This window comes from Trichechus manatus, unplaced genomic scaffold, assembly GCF_000243295.1.
Source record: "Trichechus manatus latirostris isolate Lorelei unplaced genomic scaffold, TriManLat1.0 scaffold00003, whole genome shotgun sequence".
Taxonomy (NCBI): domain Eukaryota; kingdom Metazoa; phylum Chordata; class Mammalia; order Sirenia; family Trichechidae; genus Trichechus; species Trichechus manatus.
The window spans coordinates 13,049,951-13,073,497 of record NW_004443939.1 but is presented as its reverse complement, the minus strand read 5'-3'; the positions used below and the strand labels follow the sequence as shown (position 1 = coordinate 13,073,497).

Here is a 23,547-nt window from a genome sequence, read left to right as displayed (position 1 = left end):
TGTGTCTTCTTAGATCGACAGTCACTGAATTTAAAAACTGGAAGGGACATTTGAAGTCAGAAACTGCTATCGTTTCTCTTCCTCAGTTTGGAAAGAATGCAAAGAATTACTCAAAGTGGATGCCTGCATATTTTCCACTGGTGGAAAGAAGAGACCAGCTGATGGCAATTTGTAGAACCAAAACAGACCTAATGAACCTCAAGTCGATGGGATTTATATCCAAACATGAGCTTTTGTGACCAACAGTCACGTATGCCCTATTATAAATAGTTTTTGCCATCTATTTTAGAACCAAGCAATTCAGTGAGTAGGGTTATGTTTTTTCTCATAAATTATAGAATAAATTTTAATGACTATTATCCTTAGTTCTTAAAATAAGCCCAAAGCTATAGTGGTAACCTAGGCCATGCAACTAAAATAACCTGTTTGTTTTCTTTAATTGTTGGTTGGTTTGGTATGGTTTTGTGTAGAATCAAAGGTTTGCATCAAATACCTGTATACGATCAGTATAGTTATCCAGGAGAAGAACGCCTGAACTTGTAACTTTCTTTGTTTCTACCATTGTCTTCAGGTCTGCCAACAGGCTCATATGCTTGGACATATCAGTTGCTAACACCTTAGGTAAAAAAGAAAATGAAAACTCTTACTAAACTCACTCTATCAGACAGAATGGAGTTTCTCCTTTCGTGAGGGCAAAAGTAAGTGAGGAACAAAGAGAGGCTGAAATCTTACCATGTCAATGACCATTTTCCTGAGTGTCTGACGCTGCTTCTTGGTGAGATTCTGGAAGATGTCACAGTGTTCTTCTTGCAGCAGTTTGAAACCCACGGCAAGGTGGTGGTTTTCCAAGACAGATTCATCATTATACATCAAAGCAAGTTCTGAATCTAATGAACAAGAAAAAATGATGGCTTAGTAAAAGGGGATGAGATTCAGACGTTGGCATTACCTCAATGTATTGAAATCAGAGCTAGTTCCCCCCAGGTGGTTTCAAGAACAATGATTCACATGCCATTTCCCCTTAGAGAAACAGTCTCCCTCCACAAAGGGAAGTAGTCAGTTTCTATGCAAAAAATGTTTCTAGTAGATATTAGTGCTTTCTCATTGATTAGAAGTCAGTGTATCTAAAGTCCTTTCTCTCCTTCTTCATTACAGATGGAGATTTTGACGTCAGGCAAGGGCATTCCCCAGCAGCTAACTCCTATTTTTATCTTAGCCTGTAATTTCCTTTCTGTCCTTCAATATTTTGTGATTTGGAAAAGAAGAAAATAAAAAATGCCTCTAAAGTTTATCAAATTTATTAAGATTTTTAAACTCTATTCACTTTTTCGTATGTTCCCCAACCTCTGCAAATTGGAATCTTCAAAGAAGATAATGGTGTTCATGTAAAATTTCATTTTACTAAAATATTGTAACTTTTTGGAGCTTCCTATAAATATAGTAACTAAACAGTTACCATTTTTTGGAATTTTCTTGATGCCAAATTTTCTGCTTTCTGTCTCTATATACCAGAAGTTACAATACCTGGATACCTAAACTACACCTTCCAGCTTGCTTTTCACACAGAAACATTGCAGATATCTTTTGTTGGCAGAGCCTTGATCTGCACTTGAGAATATGGGCATCAAGCTCATGAAGCCACATTTTCTCTTAATCAAGAATAATAGCAAGTGATGGTAATAAGTTACTAACAGCAGACGTTGTTACTGACATACTGTATCTTTAACCGTGTGCTTTCAGTTGCATCCTGAGAAAGGGTGGCGGGCTATATAAAGTCACTTGAGCACTCTTGCCCTGTTCACCTGGAAATCAAGGGCACAACTCTGCAAACCAGCTTTATATGTTGTAGTGTTGTCGGTGGCTATGGCGGAAAGGCGACTCTTCTATGTGATGCAAACTGGCCTGTACATGAATTGATTCATGGCAGCACACTGATATCAGTTGATATAACCCACACAGGAAAGTAGTTGCCCAAAGTTTATGATCTTTCAATAGGAGAACAAGGTGTTTAAAAAAAAAAAAGATACCCAAAGTCTAGATCACTGAGATGTTTTCATGATAAAGCCTGACAAGTACTCTTTTACAACATGAAGTAGCTCAAACAACATTTCTATAAAACCATCAGCACTTAATGTTAATTATGACCATAAGGAAATAACAAATATTTCAGAACAAAAAAATACTTAGATTTTCCCTACTTAGAGAAAGTGCATGAACTGACAGAATTAATGGACTTTCATTAGCATGGAAACCAAACATTTTGAGCACGACAAAAGCTTTGAGTATAGCCTAGGATCCTAAGGCTGGACCAATCCTGAATGTCACTGATGTCACCCTCCCTGCTACAAACCAATCCATAATTAAAACTGCCCAGTTGGAAGAGAGATGTGTAGGACTTTTAATGACCTATCCTCTTGAATTTTGGAAACCCATTCCAGTGCTTTTTTGGAATCTTAGTTCTGTTTGGAGGTTCCCATTCCCAGATTCAACATCTGGGTCTCTTCAACATCTCCTCAGCAGAGAGGAACACTAGTGGGTCACCATGTTCTGTGTGCGAGCCCTGCATATTACTGAAAACCATTATTACATTATCCCCAACTCTTTCTTGTCCTTCCTGGGTAATTCCACATCTATTACTCTCTCCCCACGTATCATATTTTCCAAATTCTCCATTCAGCTCAAAACCTGTGTTGACAGATTTGACACAGTATCCAGGAAAGCTTTGACCACTTTGTGTGGAATGCAAGGGTTACATCATTATTACTCTTATTATTACCCATAATGAAAACATTAAAAGGAAAAAAAAAAAAAGCAGTGAATCATACAATTATCTCGAATGACTGTTTTAGTGGTGAACTCACTTGTGTTGATGAGAAACTGATTGGAGACGCCAGGATGATCAACATCATGGATAGCAGCTGCAAAAATGGCGGCTAGGATTTCCAAATCTGTGAAGACAGCCTGGGGAGCAAAATGAGTGCATTTAACTTCATATCCCATTCACTGATCCTGTTTATTTAGTTTCATTTTAAAGCATCCCATTTAATTCTTGTTGGTAGAGGTTTTGTTGATTTACATAATGTCTGAATATGTTAATTTAATTAAAATGTCAATTCGGTCCATCACCATAAGGTCTCTGAAGTGAAAGGGATGATGGTCAGAGCTCATTCCCAAATCAAGCTTCCAGGACAAGGCTTGGAAAGGCATTAGCATGATGCCTATGGTTTATGTAAATACCTAATATTTGTTTCTTGGATAAGCGATACGGCAGTATTGTGCTTATACAAGGCAAAGAAGCAAGTCAAACTGGTCCTATTCTGGGATATAACAACCTTCGTGTTTTTTTAGGCTGAGTAATTTAGAGAACAAAGGCCAAATAACAGATTCGTAAGACAGGCAATAAATTATTTCCCAAAGCTAAATTTATAGTGTGGTCAGAAGCTTTCATGATTCATTCATCCATTCAATCGATAGTCTTTGAATGCTTACTATGGGCAAGATTTGAGAACATTTCCAAGAGTGAAACCTAATGCCTCCTGCTCAACTCCTTTGTGTTATGTCATGAAGGCTTCTCTGCCCCGACCCATGCCCAGTGATTTAAATCTAGTATTTATTTAGGTATATATCACTGCTGTTTTCCCATGCTGAAATGTCTTTCCTCATCCTCTGTGATTGTTTAAATTTACTGATCCTTCAAGGGCCAGCTCAATTTTCACCACTCCCATGAAGGCCAATCTAATTACTCAAGGACCTACTGAGCTCTCCCTTCTCTAAACTTCTGTGCCACGCATAGAGAATCCCTGGCCACACAGTAGGTATTCTATCAACAGCATTGCAGAGCTGATGAACAATGTTGGCCCACTATGGGATACTTATACAGAGCATAAACATAATACTATTTCCTTCCTTGAAGGGAATAAAACACCCTTAGCTCGATTTTACTTCCTCAAGTCTTCTCGAATTTCTTTTCCTAGAAAACACGGAACCCAAGTAAGGGGGTTGTGGTCAGTTTAATCTTTCCTCGTTTCACAAATTGAGCTTGCAAAAGTGGGGCTGGAGAGGGTTTGGCAGTCCCTTCCTGCAGTGAGTCAGTGCATTTGGAAGCACCTGACCACCATCTGCCCCACCTGTCAAGTAAGAGCATGGCCAGCTGGGCACACTGCTGCTTGTACTGGTATATGAAACGCATTAATCTCTAAGGGACAGAGTCCCAGCCACCACCTCAGATCTCGTCTGGCAAGATGGAACACCACCCTTCTTTGCTTTATGTTCCTCTTTGCTTCAGCATTATTAAGTCCTCTGTTCTAAATTTTCAGCTCCTTTTTTTTTAACCCGTAGAATCAATTTTATGAGTTCTTAAGAGAATAAGCCTATAGAAGCTTACCCCTAACAGTAACAATATAGAAAACTTTATATTGTATTTCTTTGAGATCCCTCACACTGCCTGGTATGATGTTGGGCATTTCAGTCCATACTTGCATACTGAAGATATACTATATACCAGATACAAAACTAGACACTTATTTGATACTAGGGATACCATGAAGAATAAACTGTTGTCCTTGCCCTGAAGATTATGGTAATTGCTTGATAATTAAATAGTTTTCAATTAGCAAGAGATGTAAAGAGAAGATTGCCCTGATATTAGAAAACAAAAGAAATAGAACTGTCATCCATTTTTATAACCCACTTGATGGATGCTATATATAATAAAGAACATTCATACCAGTTCCAATATTCACAGTCATCTAATTACATCATTTTTGTAAATATATTACGCATTTCATGGCACTTTCTAAAGAAGATGGGCAGGTGTGGAAACAGATCATAACTACTCACATCTAATGCTGGCGTAGAAAGAAGAACATGGGTTGACTGGGCTACATCGGCAGCATGTAGGCTGTTATGGTATGCCACATCAGAATGGTAATGGTCTTCTAAAGTCATCATGTAGGTTACAAATGTGTCAGAGGAGATTTTGAATGTCTTTAGGAGGTCTCTTTCCTACGTAGTAAAATGCATTAGAACATAATAAGTGGATGTTCAAAATGGAATACAGTCAAATCAGAAAATAAACTGGGATGAAAAAAAAAATCATAAAGAGCCATCCAAGCAGATAATCAACTTCCGATCCCGTTTACTCACCTGGAATATGGCATACATGATGCATGTTAGAGGCCTGTTGTGTGAATATCCAGCCACATTGAAGATGTTAAGGCCCCATTTGTTCAGGTCCTCCAGCTCCTGTAATCAATGTTAGAGGAATTTAGGGATAAGGGCGATCTTTTATTTATTTGTTGGACAATGACTGCCTAAGTCTCTAGGGTGCTCTAGTTGCATGAAAATCTGAAAATGGAATGGCCTAGGATGGTGGGTGTCTTCTTCATGCTAGCTACCAGTTTCTCTATGTTTTGTCAGAGAAAGGAAAAGCGTGACTGCTTAAAAATTTAGTTGCTGGCCTGTATTTGCCATTCGACCAACATTACTTTCAAAGGTAGCTGTAAGTGGGTAGAGATCATTTTAGCCTCATTTTTCTCTCTCCCATAGCTGCTCACTGGCCCACTGATAACAGCCTGGGAAACTCCTCTGCCCTTTGCTTATTATCACTGAGAACCAGATTAGGGAGGCTCAGCTGACAAAATGTGCATAAGTCAACCCCAATGTAGGGGAAAACCTTTAAATGCAAAAGGTCATGAATGACTGTCATGCATTTTATCTTAGGCCTCTGGGCCATAGAAAGAACTAGAAGACATATCATCCGCCCTGTGTTGTGGGATTATTTCAAGATTATCTGATTCAAGGAACAATTTATTCCATTCTTAATTATTGCCTTGAATAAGGGTTCTAGGCTCACTTCAGAGGTTTGGGCCAGTGTTTAGTCAATCTTACTCTAAAGAAAGCTGTCCGAAGGCCTCAGTGAATGCTCATTTGGTCACATTCAGCTCATTTCATAATCTCATAAGGATGAGAGAACTTTAGCAGCTGCCTTGCACTGCCCCTTAGGAGGTGTATAAATCCTTTCTATGCCGTCCTTCACTACCTGGATTGGGGATCAAGAGTCAGTGCTATCAATTTCTCATCATTTCTTCTCTAGCCCTTCCAACTAGTCCAGGATTTCCCATTGACCCTTGGCATGTAATCCTTGAAATCTCCTCAAGGATGATTCAGTCCTGCCTCCTGCCCTCCCTTTGGGTTCTCCCAGTGTCCATTCAGCAGGATTCTCCATTCATAAGGAACTGTCCATTAGTGAAGAACACCCAACTCAGGACAAAAAATGGTCCTTTGGTATAGGAGAAGAACCTTCAATTAGGTGCCCCAGCAACGGACAAAGAGGCCACATCAACTTCCTTATTATAAAAAATTAATAATAAAGCAAAAGCAATCCCTACTATTTTCTAATAGGTGGTTTCAGAGCATCACTTCACTGCACAGCAGAGAGCCATATGCACACATACCCAAATTATACACACCTTGGCCAGATGATCTTCATTTTCCGTGCTGACTCCAAAGCGCGAGATGCTCGTATTGTTTAAGCTTGAACTATGCATCAGTTTTTTCACTCCGCTTATCTGTGTCATGAGCTGCTGCTTTTTCTTTTTCTCCCTGTCTTTCTGGGTGGGAGATGGAATCTCCACATCATTCTGCTTGTCTGCAACAGACAAGGGGATATGTATTTCAACACATGTTTGCAAGTGAGAATACACTGCAGTATTTAAAACTTCTAACCATCTGTAATGCATGCTGTATCTTATAAAGGGACTCTCAAAGCATTATCTCACAATCCTATGAAGTAGGTGGGAAAAATATGATGATTCATTGCTCCATCTTATTGCTAAGCAAACTGAGGCCCACAGGAGCTAAGTCATTTGTCCAAGAAGTGGCAGAGGTAGGACTCAAGCCCAAGACTTCTGTTTTTAGTCTGATTTAGGAGAATTACACTTGTGCGTTTTCTGTATGAAACATCAATATTTGTATGTAGATTTTTATTAAAGTGAATAACATATATTTGTATAATCAAAAAGGTTCATGCAGTCAAGGCCAAGTTAATAAAAACAGGCTCAATTTATTATATGTTTATTTTTTAATTAAAAAATCCAAATGACACTAGCTGGGTTCAGTTTAGACGGGCAGTAAGTATATCATAAAAGGCTTGTAATCTTCAAACAATTACTTTAAAGCCCTGATTTTCTTATAAATTGAGGTTTAGAGGAAGACCATAATTTCAGTTTTATTTTATGTCTTGTATCTATTAATTCTACTAATAAGTAATAATAACAATGCCTGTCATTTGTAATAGGCATTATATTTATTAAAATATGTATGATTATTAAATATTAATAATCATCTCATTTAATCTTTTTAAAAATTTTGCTACAAGGTAATAACGGAGCTATAGAATTAGTGAAAACATGCCTTCATGCTCCAAGAAACTCTTTCCTCTATATTATGCTATCAAAAATACCAGCAATCAAATATTTGATTTTGTTTCACAGGGAGTATATCCTGAGCATTTCTGAAAAATGCATTAACTCTTTCCGGCCACAGGGAAGCCTGTGACTGCACTGAGGCAGTAATTTACTAAATTGCTTAAGAGCCACTTCATTGAACTAAATGACACCCTGTAGCTGAAAGAGTTAATGCAGCTTTCAAAAATGCCTCCATTTATCTCTGCTTAGCCCTGTTGGCTCAGTAGTTAAGTGCTCGGCTGCTAACCACAAGGTTGGCAGTTCAAACCCACCAGTCGCTCTGAGGGAGAAAGATATGGCAGTCTGTTTCCATAACGATTTACAACCTTGGAAACCCTATGGGGTAGTTCTACTCTGTCTTATAGGGTTGCTATGAGTTGGAATCGACTGGATGGCAGTGGGTTTTGGTTACAGCGAAAATTAGTACAAAGATAACTTCTTCATTTGAAAACGACATGCTTCCAGTTGGCATGCTGGGATCTAGACTCTTTGCTTTCAGATGATGGTATAGTCATATGTTCTCCCTAGAGACCTCTGCCTGCTCATAGGTCCCTGTGGGCACCACAGCAAAGCAATGCAAGTACACTGAGTACCAGCCTTCATGTATACCTTGCTGCCTGGCTGCAGGCTGGAGTGAGGGAACCCCCTATCATTAGCATCTTGGTATTTTCTCTAGGTGCCCATGAACTCCTAAACGCAGAAGCCAATGATGTTAGCTTATTAGGAATTTTAGTGGTCATTTCAATTGGTTTAATGATTTCCAACTTACTTCAGCATCAGAAGCACCCAGGGGACTTTGAAAAACTACAGACTCATGAGCCCCACCCAACCCTACTGAATCGGTATTTTTTAAAAGATTCCCAAGTGACTCTGATGATCAGCCGGGTTTGGGAACCAATCGTAATCACACACTCATTTTTCAGATGAAGTCAGCAACTTGCCCAAGCTGAAAGGGCAATCTATTCAACAGATACTTATTTTGCAATTACTTTGTTCCAGACCCCGTGATTTAATAGCATAGAACCCAGGTCTTAAGGTCCCTGTCAAAAATCTCTTTCCTGCCTCACAATCTCTGGCAGAAAAATCGTATATTATTTTTGAAATTACTTTTCTCCCTGTTACTTAGCTCCTAATAATTATTACTTTATGCTAAAATGAAAGGCCACAATAGCCTCTGCCTTTCCGGATCACCATTCTTCATGTCTGGTGAAAGAAGCTGTTAGATTCTCCTGCGGCACTGCAGATATAACCATCACTCGTGAGACTAGCAGCATTTTCCCTTTGTTTAATTAAAGATTCCCTGCAACAGGGAGTAATTGAGCTGAACCACGACTGTGTCTGGAACATTGCAATAAAGAAGAAAGCCATTATTCACAGAGAGTGCCAATTTGACATTAATGGGTGTTCCCCTAGGCAGGCAATGGAACAACTGATAGGTTTCCCTATTCTGAATTTCCTCTGTTAAATGCTTAGCAAGCACAGTGGAGAAAAACACCTGAAATACAGCCTAAAGGAATCACAAGAAACGCTGAATTTACATTCACAGAATGGTCAGAATCTAGTGGGGAAACCACTATCCAGTATAAAACAAACAAAAAATCAGATACAGGAAATGCTCATGTCAAAACCCTGCTAATGGCATAATTTGGTTGCTCTTCTTGCTAGATCACAGAATGCAATGATGCAAAATGATTAGACTCTTTTCCTTGCTTCTTGAAAATTCTAAGCTCTAGCTCTTCAGACGGTAAGTAGGAGATTCGAAAGAATGATTTTTTTTCTGCTTACAAAAACATTAACGACATTGTCATATGATATCTAAAAATTTTGTTTTATCTAAGCTTCTTCCCTTCAGGCCCTGCCTCACTTCCCCTGAAGTTAGATACCTCTTTTTGCTCTTGTATCAGCTCCCTGCAGCCCATTATCATATAACAGCATTGGTAAGTCCCTGGTTTGGTGAACAATCTCTTGCTTGCCTGCCTGTCCATCTGGACATCATCCTTTTAGATAGGAACAACATGAGTTTTACAGACCCTTGGACCAAGTGATTTCCCTCTTCCCTGCATGACACATTTTGACATGCAATGACTTTTACTGAGCTATTGCTCTTCAGGTTTGGGTTAAATCTCTAAGATCTTTTCATTTTGTGCTCACTGAGATGGTTGCCATAGCCTGACAAGAACCCTTTATATTATTGGAAAATGTTAATAAATATGTTTTATTTTTAGGTCCTACAATCCTAACTCTTAAAGACTTTTCTCCAAAATAATATAATATTACTCAATTGTTCTTAAAATGTGCTTTTCTTTTATACGTTCTCTGCGGTCTTAACAGCCTTCTTTCATAGTTCAAAGACCAATGGTGTATTTAGGTCTAGCACTCAAGAGACTGAAGTCCTGGCTCAGGAATATATTAGCTGAGTAACCTTGGTCGAGTTACTTCACCCCTCTGGGCAGGGATGGATTACCCAATAAGCAAGGTACGCACAGGCTTATTCGTACCTACTTGCTAATCTGTACTGCACAATTTCACATGGGTGAAATTAATCCACTCCTGGCTCTGGGCCTCAGTTTTCTCTCTAGTAAAAGAGGAAATTGGAGTATGGGGCCACTGAGGCCCCTTGCAGACCTGACAGTCTATGAAGAAGGCATCATGGTCCTTCAGGAACATTCACCATTGCTCACAAGATGGGACTTGCATTTATAGCTTGGAAATATGCCTTCCATTCATTTGTTTGTGTTTAAAAGTGTCAAATTTAAGCTTAGGGTCCATAACAGAGAATCAGGTTGTCAGGTATGTTTTAGCAAAATTGGTGAACAGTCAGTCCATATCAGAGACATAGAACACTGGAGTGGAAGCCATCTATTCCAATGATCCCGTTTTACAGATGTGGCAGCTGATGCAGGTTTTGCTTATATGATTTTTCTTTCTCATTATATTCTCCCCAGAACATTTAAAATTCTACTCTGCTTCTCTCATTTGTTTGCTCAGGTCTACACACACGTGCACACACCACCCTTCTAATGCTAACGGTCTGTAAGGATTGAAATTCTAACGACCTTCCTCAACAGCTTGTCCTTGATAACTTTTTTTTTTTGAATAATAATGAACCAAATGCTTTGTTTTTCTCAAGAGATGTGACCAAATAGCAAATGTAATATTCAAAAAAGAGTTGACATTTGCTTGCTCTTGAGATACAAAGGATGCTGGACTGAGAACTGATCTTTATTATCTTATCAATTTTCTTGCTTAAGAGCCTATGATGATAAAAAAAAAAAGAGAGAGAGAGAGTAATGAATTAGTATACTGAGATATTCTTGTCGTCTTTGGCAAACGGACAGGGAAAGAGGCCACAAATAAAGAGGACTGCTTAGGGCCAGTCTTGGATAATTGAAGGTGCAGGGACTTCAGGTTTAACTCTGGTTGTGAGAGACTCTTCTGAGAAGAAAGACAAGTTCTGACATTTTAAAACGCAATGTTTATGAACACAAAAACTGGTTATTGCACTTATTGACTTTAACCTTCTCTCTCACAGCCATTAACCTGTAAAACATCAATAAAACAGCCACCAGTTTGTGAAAAATAATTGGGTGTTGTACAGAACAGGGTATATCTACAATACTTAATAGAAGATGCCTGTCTTCAAAGGGATACAGGGGGAAGAAAGGAGAATAAAAGGATCAGTATGTAATGTTTTCTGTTCTGTTAGATTCTAGCCACTTCTTAGAGCTAGGTTGTATGAAAAATTCTTCTCCTTTGTTCTCTGACACAAGGTTGTCGCAACTGCAGCTGGAGAAAACCAGGTGCCGCGGACACCCACATGCTGGAAACAGTTGGAAAGGCACTTGTGCTGGTGCCAATCAGCTGCAGAGTAATGCAATGAGCTTTGTACTGGGCTGTGCAAAGAGCAAGCTGATTGATCTGCTGATAGCAGGAACTGCTTTGGCATTAGAGAAACAGGATTGATCTTTTAAAAATAAAACCAGAAGAGGTATATGTTTCCACAGAGCATCAAGGCAAATGCTCATGGATTTAATGACATGTAGCTATGCCAACAAAGAAAGGAGGTGCAATGTTCAGCTGTGAATGGGTCAATTCCCTGGAAAGTGGGGTTCTTTAATCAAATACAATTTAGCAAATAATCAAAAGTCAACAGAATCAGAATCTAAATGCTATCCATTCCCTTTAACATACAGATTTGCAGATTCTGCAGGACTTATTAAATCAAAATAAAGTCCAAATAGGTTGATGATACAAATAGAGTTGCCTTTAAGCATGAGATCAGAAATCCATAGTAATCAAACAGGATGCATGCCAGTAGTTGAGGATCATTATGTAAACCATTTCTTGTCAGTGCCATGTGTTAAATGCCAGCAATGTGGCAACTGAGAATAATAGATAAAGGATCAGATCGGGAAGATAACAATGCTGCTTCCAAAAGACAAAATTTTCCAGAGACATGGAAGTTTTTATCACGTTCTCCCCTTCCCCCCACTTATCTTTAAGAGATAACTTAGCAAAGCAATAGTCAAATTATTTCCAAAGCTTATTCTCATGGACCTAATCACTCTAGAATGATTCTCCAACCATATCCCTTAAGTAATACCTAAGAGGAAACCTTTTGCTCAAAGCCCAGTCATTGGAAGCATTTAAGTAATACTGTCAGAGAAGCCATCAGAGCTGTCCCTAGTGTTTGAGTGATTGCAGGACAATCCCCCTCCCCCCTCATATAGCATAAGTCTTGGCAGAGATGGAAGTGGATGGGTAGGTAAAGCGTGACCTGAGGTCCATATAAATACAGTCAGCCCATTAATAACCTTCTGTCGTTGTTGTGTATTTTCATTCTCCTCTTTTTTTTTTTAACATCACCTTCTTGCTTATTTTTTTCCCTTTAAAGACTGTCCTTACTTCTTATTTTAAATGGATTTGTTTTTATGTGACTTAACCCCATCTCAAAACTACATAGGGATGCCCCTGATGGGTTGCAGAAAGTAATACTGAAAAATCTCAGCTATGGGACTAGTTTCTCAGTTAATATCTTACCTAAGAAAGTATTTGAAATGTATTCAGACACCTGGTTCCCCGAGCGGCTCATCTCTGACAGGTGTGTCAGCTCGCGGTTCAGCATTCTTTTAAACTGTGCATGAAGAACAAAAATACATTAACCATCTAAAAAACGGCATGTTCTCACTTTAAATATTTCCAACTTTACTGTCGAAACGCCGAGAAATTGATGAACAGATATCATTAGGTGAGGGATACTGCTTCTACAAAATATAATGCCATTTTAATTCAAAAATGATTCCAGTGTCACCCTTAGTAAAAAGACATTTTCTTAGAATTAATATTTGATTTCTTCTGGAGATGCAAATACCGGAAAAGAAATTTCAATATAGGTTGAGATAATTTCACTTGAACATATAACTACATTTTAGAATACATGTATTGGAAATTAGCTCGAAAATATAATTAGAGCTTACCTGGAAAAAAGGAGATTATATATGAAAAGTTTAAGGGAAAACAAAGGGGGAGAATAGCATCCTTTAAAAATAGAGTTGAGTAAAGAGAATAGGATTAATAGATATAATACAGCACAGTATATTTAAATACAATGTAATATAACATGCCCTTATTTCACAATAAGCAGCCTCAGCGGGCTGACAACACAAATAAATCATCACGGATGAGTTCCACTCCACAGAAAACATACAGATGAAAATGTTTCATATTCTACTAAAGACACGTAATAGAATCAAATGAACCCACCTTGATGTAACCCCAAGATACAGATAACAAATAGTTTGCCTCAGGCATTTTGGAATGCTGTGGTTGCCACAATCCACAAATCCCTTTGAAAGAATTCACAGTGCAGACAGCAATTTCAAAAGGACCACAAAAATCTTGCAGATCCAGTGGTAAAATCATTAAAACCTATAAAAGACATAGTCTCCAAAACTCATGGCATTTCCTAATCCAAACAAAGCCCATCTTCGGATTCCCTTCTTGAAAGAAGCCTATGCTCGTGCTTATTTCCTGGCAGAAGAGAGTAATGAAATCAGGGATTGCATGAAAGCTCTGCAAGAATCTGTCCAAATGTATTCAGCTGGCTGGTGTGAAGCACTTATAAATTATGAATAGTCCCAGTGGCTGAAGGGGTTTCCACTTTATATTAGTCCTGCTCGGCTGAACTCTGCAAGGAAGGAGCAATTCTTCTTTCCTGAGGGGTTGCCAGGCTGGGAAACACAGCCATCTTTTCAAAAGGAGAAGATTAAAATGGAGGAAGCCCCATGAATATTTAAGTAAATCTGAAGTAGGTATCCTCCCCCCTTTCAACTAGGTGTTCCTTAACCCTCTCCACTGCTGAGACAAGGACTTTGCAGATGCACCCTCCACACAAAGCTCGGCCACTCGAATTGTTTCAAAGTGACGGTGCATTAGACTCATTTACTTTCTGATCATTAAAAAACAAAAAATTGAAAACAGTTAGAACTGTGAATGTTTTCAGACTAGGCTTTGCATATACTAGATTTTTTTTTCTTTAATTAGCTTTTTTGGGAGGTGTTTTGCAAACCAGCAGTGTGCCGACATACGTAGCCTTCTTCACAATGAAAAGAATAGGAATAGAATTAATTTACTTCATTTTACAAGTACCTTCATGTGTAGAAGGCAATTTTCTGCGCGCCATCACATCATTAATATGTATATTAGATTGCATTTGACAAATGCATCAAACACATTTAACCTTTCGGTCTAGGATCCAGAGTGTGTTACAAAATAGAAGGTATTGTTCGCTGAATGAATGATGAATTATTTGGGGTTGTGAATTATTACACTTTTTTTTGGCATTTCCGTGTTCCATCTTCCAATTCATGTTAGAAATACTTAGGAATTAAATTAATTTTTATTTTAGTTTAACAATCTAGGGCATGTTGAGAAATTCATCCCTTTCTTTTGGGCTTTTCTTTCTCTCCCTCTCTCCCTTTCCTTGTCAGCATTAGAGCACACACAAGAGGAAAGACTAAGACTAGAGCCCTACTGAAGTGGAATTCCCACCCTACCCATTCCCATTCCACTCCCTTCCTTCTCCCTCCCTCTATGACCCCACCCCTGGACTCCCAGGAGTTCAAGTACAGCATGTTAAAGGAATAGCAAGGCACCATGGCAACAGCCCCCACACGCAATTGGCTCTCTTTTCTGTGAGATTTTCTCCTTTCAGATGAGCATCCTGCACTGACAATGGCTTCACTTCAAGCATCCAAGCTCCAGTCATGCTGCTGACTGTGCCCAGGAGACCTGGCCTTTTGAAAACCAACGCAAGTCAGTACTGCTGTCCACTGGCTCACTGCCCTACGCATTGTCCTCAAAGAGGCACAATCACCCTCTTTCTGGAATACCCTGCTTGTGTATGCATGTGTTTTCCGTGACACGATATGTTAGTACTAGTAACCGGGGATCTCTGAATCAATCACCTCAGCTAGTGCGTTTTACTGATTGAACGATTGTGCAATTTTGAACTCCAGGAACATTCCAATTCACTTATTTTTTAAGACATAACTGCTCGGTCAAAGGCCTCTCATCTTCAGTTCTCCAAAGACAGGCAGGAACACTGAAGATTTAGAAGCTGGAAAAGACAGGTTTTTGTGTTCTGATTGATCAGCTGAATTTTGGCAAAGTAGCAAACTTAACTTGGACCATTGTAAAAAATATCTTGTAAAAAGCTCAGAGTCAAATGATTTCTTTCATTATTAGGCCTGGGCACCAGACTTAGCCAAATGAAACAGTCAAACAATCATCCTCATTTTGGTTACTCTGGTCTGTTTGAAGTACTTGGGAATAATTTGGAGTCAATCAGGTCTGCACTAGTTCAATAATGCCATTTGTCATGTATTCGACAGATATTTACTGAACACCTAAAATGTGCCTGGCAATACATTGGGGATGTAGCAGTGAGAAAAATAAAAAATAAAAAAAAAAAACGAAACTTTTCATGTTTTTAATCAGCTTACATTCTAGTAGAAATTCATACGTATTAGGGTATGTTAGTTAACCACCATAGTTAACAGTCTGGCGAGGATGGGACCAGTTCTTTATTAGCCATACACCTATTTCCCAGTTCAGAAGATAGCAGCTGGAAATTGAATCATAAAATGTTAGGAGATGAAAGACTCTTCACCTTATTTTCTTTCCTCCTACTACTGGAGGACCCTGACGAGATACATTATTAATCAGTCCCAGTGTAGGACTGGCAGGTGGCTCTTGGCCACAAGGCTGAGAATAAACCAAACTCCTCACCCTTCCTGCATACTTACCAAGGGATAAATGTACTTATGTTCATAGTTAACAGATGAATGCCACTTCGCTCCTTCTGTTGCCTAAACAAGTTTTTCTACTAGGCTTTTGCTAAGGGCATGGCAATGTCACCAAAAAACAAAGTCATCTTAAGGTAACCATAAAACATGCAACACGATGAAGTACGTAAATGGAGGTCACTCAGTGTCAGAAACTGCCCAGTCCTTTAAACGTTGCTTAGCAACAACCATTGGTTTTCCTCCTCCGTAAAGGGAGGGCCCAACCACATTGACTAAGGCAATCATTGCTCTCACCAAAAAGCACTTATGAAGGACTCACTTATGTCAGGCTCTGTACAAACTAAAGAAGGCAGACACGGCCTTTGAGGAGTAGACAGGGGGTATTTTATATATTCTAGTAATGTAGAGTGCAATTAGTGCTGGCCTGGATGTGAGATGCATTAAGGAATGGAATAAATTTGAATTATGTTTGAGGTTCAGGCTGAGGAGACAGTTTGGGAGCAAAACTTAGTTGGGCTTTCTGGCGTCTGACTCCCATCTAGAAGTTGTTTCTCTTGAACCAGAAGGCAGTCATGATGTGATGGATGAATCTGGAAGTTCATGCTCAGCTCTCACTGTCTTGAAAAGTCACCTGACCTCTCATATGTAAAATGAGAGTGGTGCATGATTTTAGGATCTCACCCTCTCAGCCCTCACCTTTCATGATTCTCTGATAAATTTTGTGCCTGAGCTTATTATTTACCAGCAACCAATACTTCCCAGAAAGCAAAACACCTCAACACTACTGAGAAAAACGGGCCAAATCCGAAATGCATAAGAACAAGTCCTTAAGAACAAATCACCAACAAAGGAAGAGAAGTACTTATCATCCATCCAGAGTTTTATATTCTAAGACTCTTGGAGTCTTCCTACCTACTTATCCTGAGTAAAACTGTCCCAAGGAGTTATAGGATTGAAAGGGAATGGACATTATTTACTTTATCAAATGCAAAAGAAAACTCCACAAACAAGAACATAAACAATAAATGTGTCTCTGCTGCCCTATGTACATAGATCCTATTTTTCTGTTAAGAATCTGCCTTCACAAGAAAACCTTGTTAGAGTCTACCCAGAAATAATGTCCCCAGAGGAAATGGCCAAAGCCCCTTTCCAACGCAGACAAGCAGAGTTTGTGAATGAACCCTCAGTAAAGCAAATTCCTCCAATGGCTTTCGAAGCTCATGCTCAGCCCTAGGTTTACAAACATTGCTAGAAATCACAGTGTTTTTGAAAAGGGAAAAAAGTGTCTTTCTTTATATATATGATTGAATACTGCTTTCCTAGAATATATCTTTTCTATAAAATCATCTGTGCTTTTTTTGCATAAAGAAAAAAAAAAAACGTTGCCGTGGAATCGATTCCGACTCATAGCAACCCTATAGGATAGAGTAGAACTGCCTCATAGGATTACCAAGGAGGGGCTGGTGGATTCGAACTGCCGACCCTTTGAGTAGCAGATGAATGCTTAACCACTACACCACCAGGGCTTTCTTTAATAGCATGAAGTTATTTTAAAAACATACAATAACTAGCAAAAGCTGAAATTCAATCACACATAAAATGAACATTTTGTTTTGTGGCTTTAATTTTCTTTAGTTTTGATACTACATACAGAGCTTATTTTATTCAGAGCCAATTTCTTCTGAAGTGGTGGAACATTTCATCGTTTTCCCATATTTGTCATCGGAAGACTAGTTTTGAGTTTTCTGCAAAGATCCACAAGGCAGGCCAGGTAACTAACTGTCTTGGTAACGATTTCTTAGTTAAATTTATCAGGGGATAGACTAGGATGATCTCAGAGATTCTACCCAAACTTAAAATTTGGTAATTTTATGTTTCTAAAAAATAAAATAATCCAGAATCATAATATTACTTAATACCTGGAAATCATTTAGTAAGTGAGTCCAAAATGATCAAAAACATTCTCCAGCATATCGGAGACTAGACAAAGCAAGCACTTTCCTGTCATTGATAACTTCATGTTGAAATTAGTAGGAGAAAACTGTGCAGATGAAAAAGTGCCAAGGAAAGGAAGACAGCCCCAGTAACTACCCCTGTGGGTGGCTGTCTACGCATGAGTCCAGCTGTGAGACAGGCGCCTTATTGTGTGGGATCTTCCTGTTTTTGCAGTATGAAACTCTGCCGAAGTCATTAAAGTCACAATGGCTTTATTAGGGACTAAATTTCAATTCATATTTTGCACTTTGTTAGTCATAACTTATTAAGAATTCCCGGGTATCAGGAAAGTGAAGGGGCAGAAAATTCCTCCTGAAATCATGGAATGCTCGTCGTGCCAGAAGAGAAAACTGTGAGAAATGGAAGTAAGGAGAGCTTGTCTTTGTCTTAGCTCGGGCACTAACCACATGTGTAATCTTGGGTAACATGCATTAACTTTATGGGGATCAGTTCCTTTAGCTATAAAATGACTGATTTTCAAGCTCCCTCTGATTTGAAAAAAAATGCTTCTTCCATACCCCTAATTTTAGAAGGGAAGAAACTAAGACTCAAAGATGTGAAGGAATATAATCCCTAAGAACCTACACTTTTTTGTTGCCAAAGTATGACTTAAAAAATAACTGCGATACAGTGTATTTTCTCTGAAACCCTTTATTAAACTCACAATTTCCATAATTCTTAACATTTGAGATTATTTAACAATGCACATGTCATCTCTTCCCTCCTTTCTGTCTTTCCCTATAAATGCTATGATCTGTTTGAAACTTGATGTTCAGTTTCTTTAATGATGTATTTTTTCTTATTTGAAAGCTGAGTTTGAATTAAGTTGGATAAAAGAAGGAATGACATGTTATTGTCCTTTAATAGCTACTTAACCAGAGACTATAATTCTAGGATGGGGCATCCTTGCGAACAAGTTTTGGTGTACTACTATCTGGAGCACATAATCTGAAATATAACCTATGGAGTCTTTGGAGCGAAATTCCTGATACACCAGAGAACACAGATCATTCTATCTATGTACCAAAGCAGAAAGTCACTCTCTTAAACCTATGGAAATTGAATGATTCTCTTTTTAGAGGCCACAGTGAATAAGTATGTAATGAAAAACAAGCAAGAACATCTTCGCCAAAATTCTGTAACAAAATATTAGCATTTATGATGAAGCAAAAATAGAATAAATTCCACTTGCCAGCTAGAGGACAAGAGATATTTTCAAAGGCAAAGTAGATGTAAAGCATTAGTGCCTTTACACAGAGGATTGAAAAAAACCCAAAACAGTTTGATACAACTGCTCTACAACTTGAAAGGAAGCCTCTAACAGTCCTAAACTTTTTTTGGTATTTCTTCCTATCTATATACCTCTTTTGCTACTGTCCATTTTTCTTAGAATTTCTGAAAACTTCTCAAGAGGGGACATGGCCTGTATTATTGGGACACTAAAAACTTGACCTTTCCTAGACCCAAATTAATTCCCATAAGAAAGTTTTGAGAAATCTCTCATGATCCAGCATTCCTCAAACTCTGAAAGTTGCCGCAGAGACAGTGTTATATAGATAAAAGACACTATAAATATTTGTGCCTGATACTGTTATATGTATTATGCATTTTAGAACTATTTTTATATATATGTCTATATGTGTGTATGTGGGTGTGTGTGTGCGCATCTGTGTGTGTATGTAGGATTGCCAGATTTAGCAAACAGAAATTTGGGTTGCTCAGTTAAATCTGAAGTTCAGATAAACAACAACTTTTTTTTAGTAAAAATATGTCCCAAATATTGCCTGTCCCAAATGTATTTTATCTGGCAACTCTAAACATATAAAGAGATTCCATTTCAAAGTCATACAGTCTTCATTACATGTCAGGTTTAGAGGCACTGCATATTTTTAGATAATTTAAAATTTTCAAACCTGTTCTTTTTGACAGAAACTTTTCCTTCTGGTGAGCAATACACTAAGATCTGTGTCTATTCTTAGAGCATTACAATTTTATTTTATGTAATCCGTCCTCCCCTTTAATCTGGCTGTTAATAGAGATAGACAAAAAAAGGTACTTGGGCCAGTTTGGGGTGCTGGCCCCATAACTGGTGCCCTGGTGGCACAGTGGTTAAGAGCTTAGCTGCTAACCAAAAAGTTGGCAGTTCAAATCCACCAGCCGCTCCTTGGAAACCTTGTGGGGCAGTTCTCTGTTCTATAAGGTTGCTATGAGTCGGAAGCAGCTCCACGACAATAGGTTTGTTTTTTGTTGGCTCCAGAATTAAATATAAAACAACAACAACAACCAAACCCATTGCCAACCATACAGCAGAGGCTCCCCGCCCCCACCCCCCCCCGCAAATGGATAACAAGAATCATCGAAGCAACCCAGAAAAATTAAGGTACACTACTACTTAGTTGCTCTTTTTCTTTTTCTTTTAAGCCTTCTACAACATTTTCTGTGCAGGCATAATGGCTAATATTTAACCTCAAGCTTCTAAAGCCAGTTCTAAGGCCATGGAGTATTTAAAGTGATTCCAAAGCAGATGACTAAGGTTTCTTTTGAACCATTTCACAGCTGGAAGCCTGAAAACTTATTATATTTTTAAAAATTAGAAATTTTACCCTGGATCAGAACAGCTACTCCAGTATCCTCTCCTGATCAGCAGAAGACAAGACATATGCGTAAGAACCTTCATGTCTTACTTGAAAGCAATGACACAGAACTCACTCACCAAACATTCTACTTTATGTTCACAATCCCATAAGGACTTGTCATGATTCTTTTTAAAAACCAATTTCCATTCTCAGTTTGTATAATATCTCCTAGGTTATTTTAAATTCTGCATGAAGTATTGCCTTTAAAAGTTTCCGTTATATTTTGCAGCTATAAAACTCTACTATAGTTGTTTTTGAGATTACTGTCCCTTTAAAAACATCACATATTGTGTTTAATATGAATTAAATTGATTTTAACTAGTGATTTTCACACACCTTTTGAGATAAAAGATGATGGGATGCTTCAAAACCTGTCCTGGGAATCTTTGCTTCTAGATTAGTAATTTCTTAGTGGTGGGGCATCCCAATAATCTGGCAATTTCCAAGTTTAACTCTGTTGTTGTTAGGTGCTGTCCAGTCAATTCTGACTCATAGCTTAACTCTGGGGCCTGTCAAATAAATACAAGAAAATCCTTGGCTACACACACTTATCCTTTTCACCCCTGAATGCCTACATGTTATCTGTTTTGGTATTTTGGTATTCTCCATGCTAGAATAATCAGTAGCCAGTTGTCGAGTCAGCTCTGACTAATGGCAACACCATGTGTGTTAGAGTAGAACTGTGTTTCATAGGGTTTTCAATGGCTGTTTTTCCAGATGTAGATCATTAGGCCTTTCTTTTGAGACACCTGCAATTTGAGAAGAATCTGCCACAGGTTGGAGGTTTAAACTATAAAGGATGAAAATCAGTAGTCTTAAGTATTTTTATCGAATGCAAAAAAAAAAAAAAAAAGATAGTTACACTGGTGCACCATTTTGTTTTTCCTGTTATTAGCTACTATATTTTACCATGGATGTGTGCTTTGCACAACATTACACCCCACAGATATATAGATTTGTTGGGTTCCTGGAAGATTTATAAAGACAGTTTCAGAGTTGGCCTCATAGGTCATGCATGAAGTAGAGGGGATGCTGCTTATAGGCTCGCCTTACCAGGGGGCCTAAAAAGCACGAAGGTAACTCTAACAGCAAATCCAACATCATAAAAGCTTGACATAGGATTAGCTGAATATCCAACTGAGATTGGAAATAAATTGAACTTCAGTTTGCATCCCTGTACGGTAACTTGGTCTGAAAAGCTGGGCAAGTTGTTGAGTCTCTTGAAGGCTAAGTGTTTCCATCTTTAAAATATGAAGGTTAAAAATACAGCCATTGGCAAGGTTTCTGAAACCTAGTAGGTGCTCTTCATTCCACAGGATTTGTACTTGAAGAAGCTACTTTTTGTCTCTGAATTTTAAAATGATCTATTTCACCTTGGGTTTGTGTTTGGGTGGAGGTTTCGGTTGACTCTTCAGCACCTAAACTCTTTTCTTTCTACTCATTGTTGACAGCAGCTTATACTATTGACTACAGAATTCCCACAATATGCTGATACAGGTGTGATGCAGTACTATGTCATGTGGATTACGTGACACATGAGTTACTCACAGAAGTTCAAGCTTGCTGGTTGACATTTAGATTATTCACCAGTCTAAGGAGTGTAAACCAGAATTGCCAGAAAGATGGATGAAGCATGGCAAATGAAGAACATAACTCAAAATGTCCTTATGTTAAAGTCGTATCATTACAAGGCCTATTTGGAGATGTCCGGCTATTGCTAACTCTATCCATTCATGCTTCCTTGACTTAGCCTATTTCCTCAAATTGAAAGCCTTTAGGACTCTTTATGAATTGACCAAAAGCCATGAGGGACTGCACGTTTCCTGACAAAAGGGTAACTGCATCAAGTATGTATTTTACTCAGATTTCCACAGCTGAGGTCAACCTGGTAGCACATCTGACTTAATTGAATACGTGGCTGGGGTAGGGGTGGGAGAAGCTTCAGCATAGGCCATGAATGAAAAACATAACCAAACAATGGCAGAATGATCGGGCTGCTGTTCTCCAGACACAACAGATAGGAAGAGTGGCGAGTTACAGACACAACGTGTGCTCATAAACATGCTTCCAGCTGAGTATGCAACCGTCATTGCCAGTCACTGAAAGACTTCGATTCTTGTCCACAGGATGCAAAGTTTTCAAGGGAAAGGTAAGCCAAATGCCTCAGTGCCAAACCAAACAAAAGCCCCATGCTTCACAATTCTGCATCTAAGGAAAGAACATTTGTCCCTGACAACCTGTTGTCTATTATCTGACTTTGAACGTGAGAGAAGGCTCAGGAGCAAGCTTTTGCTGCCTCTGAGGGAACTTTAAAGAGTCAGTGTGAGCCAAATGGGCATTTCTTCTCCAACCTAACAACTGGAAAAACTGGGATTAAACATGGCAAGTACCTATACATATCATGGTTCCTGGGTTCTAATGTATTTGCCACTGACAACATATTTGGTCCTCTTTAAATTGATTCAACAAATATTTATTAGATGCTTACCATATGCTTATTAAAACACAGACACACACACACACACACACACACACACACACCCCTCCATTGCTGTTGAATTGATTCTGATTGATAGTGATCCTACAGGACAGAGGAGAGCTGCCCTATAGAGTTTCCAAGGAGCGGCTGGTGGATTCAAACTGCCAACCTTTTGGTTAGCAGCCGTAGCTCTTAACCACCGCACTACCAGGGTTGCTATAGCTGTTCTAAATGCTGGAGCTACAATAATAGCTTGTTGGTTCCTGGAAGACTTCTAAAGGCAGTTTCAGAGTCAGCTGTATAGGTCACGCATGAAGTTGAGGAGGTGCTGGTTACCTGTTTGCCTTACCAGTGGGCCCTAACAGCTCAAAGGAGACTCTGACAGCAAACCCCGCATCGTAATAGCAGGACATAAGATCAGCTGAATATCCAGCTGAGTCTGGAAATTAACTGAACTTCAGTTTGCATCCCTGTATGGTAACTTAGTCTGAGAAACCAGGCATGTTGTCCTCAATCGGCAATATTGTCATGTCCCCAGTAACTTTACAGTTTAATGAAGAAGATGAGTAAAACCAAGTTCAACAACAAAGCAAAAGTCACACACTGTGATAGCAAATTGTAAAACAAATAAGCTGCTGCATAGAGTAATTAAAGAAGTCTCTTCA

General features: G+C 38.7%; 1 protein-coding gene across 1 annotated transcript in view; it reads right to left on the bottom strand.

Moving 5' to 3' along the window:
- PDE4B (phosphodiesterase 4B) overlaps positions 1 to 23,547 on the bottom strand; it is a 40,876-nt gene that overhangs the window by 5,857 nt on the left and 11,472 nt on the right. The window contains exons 2-8 of the mRNA XM_004369028.3: positions 12,507 to 12,600; positions 6,471 to 6,649; positions 5,146 to 5,244; positions 4,840 to 5,004; positions 2,862 to 2,961; positions 733 to 887; positions 494 to 616 (exon numbers count right to left, since the gene is read on the bottom strand). Coding sequence (XP_004369085.1) covers positions 494 to 616; positions 733 to 887; positions 2,862 to 2,961; positions 4,840 to 5,004; positions 5,146 to 5,244; positions 6,471 to 6,649; positions 12,507 to 12,600 — 915 coding nt within the window. The remainder of the gene's footprint in view (positions 1 to 493; positions 617 to 732; positions 888 to 2,861; positions 2,962 to 4,839; positions 5,005 to 5,145; positions 5,245 to 6,470; positions 6,650 to 12,506; positions 12,601 to 23,547) is intronic.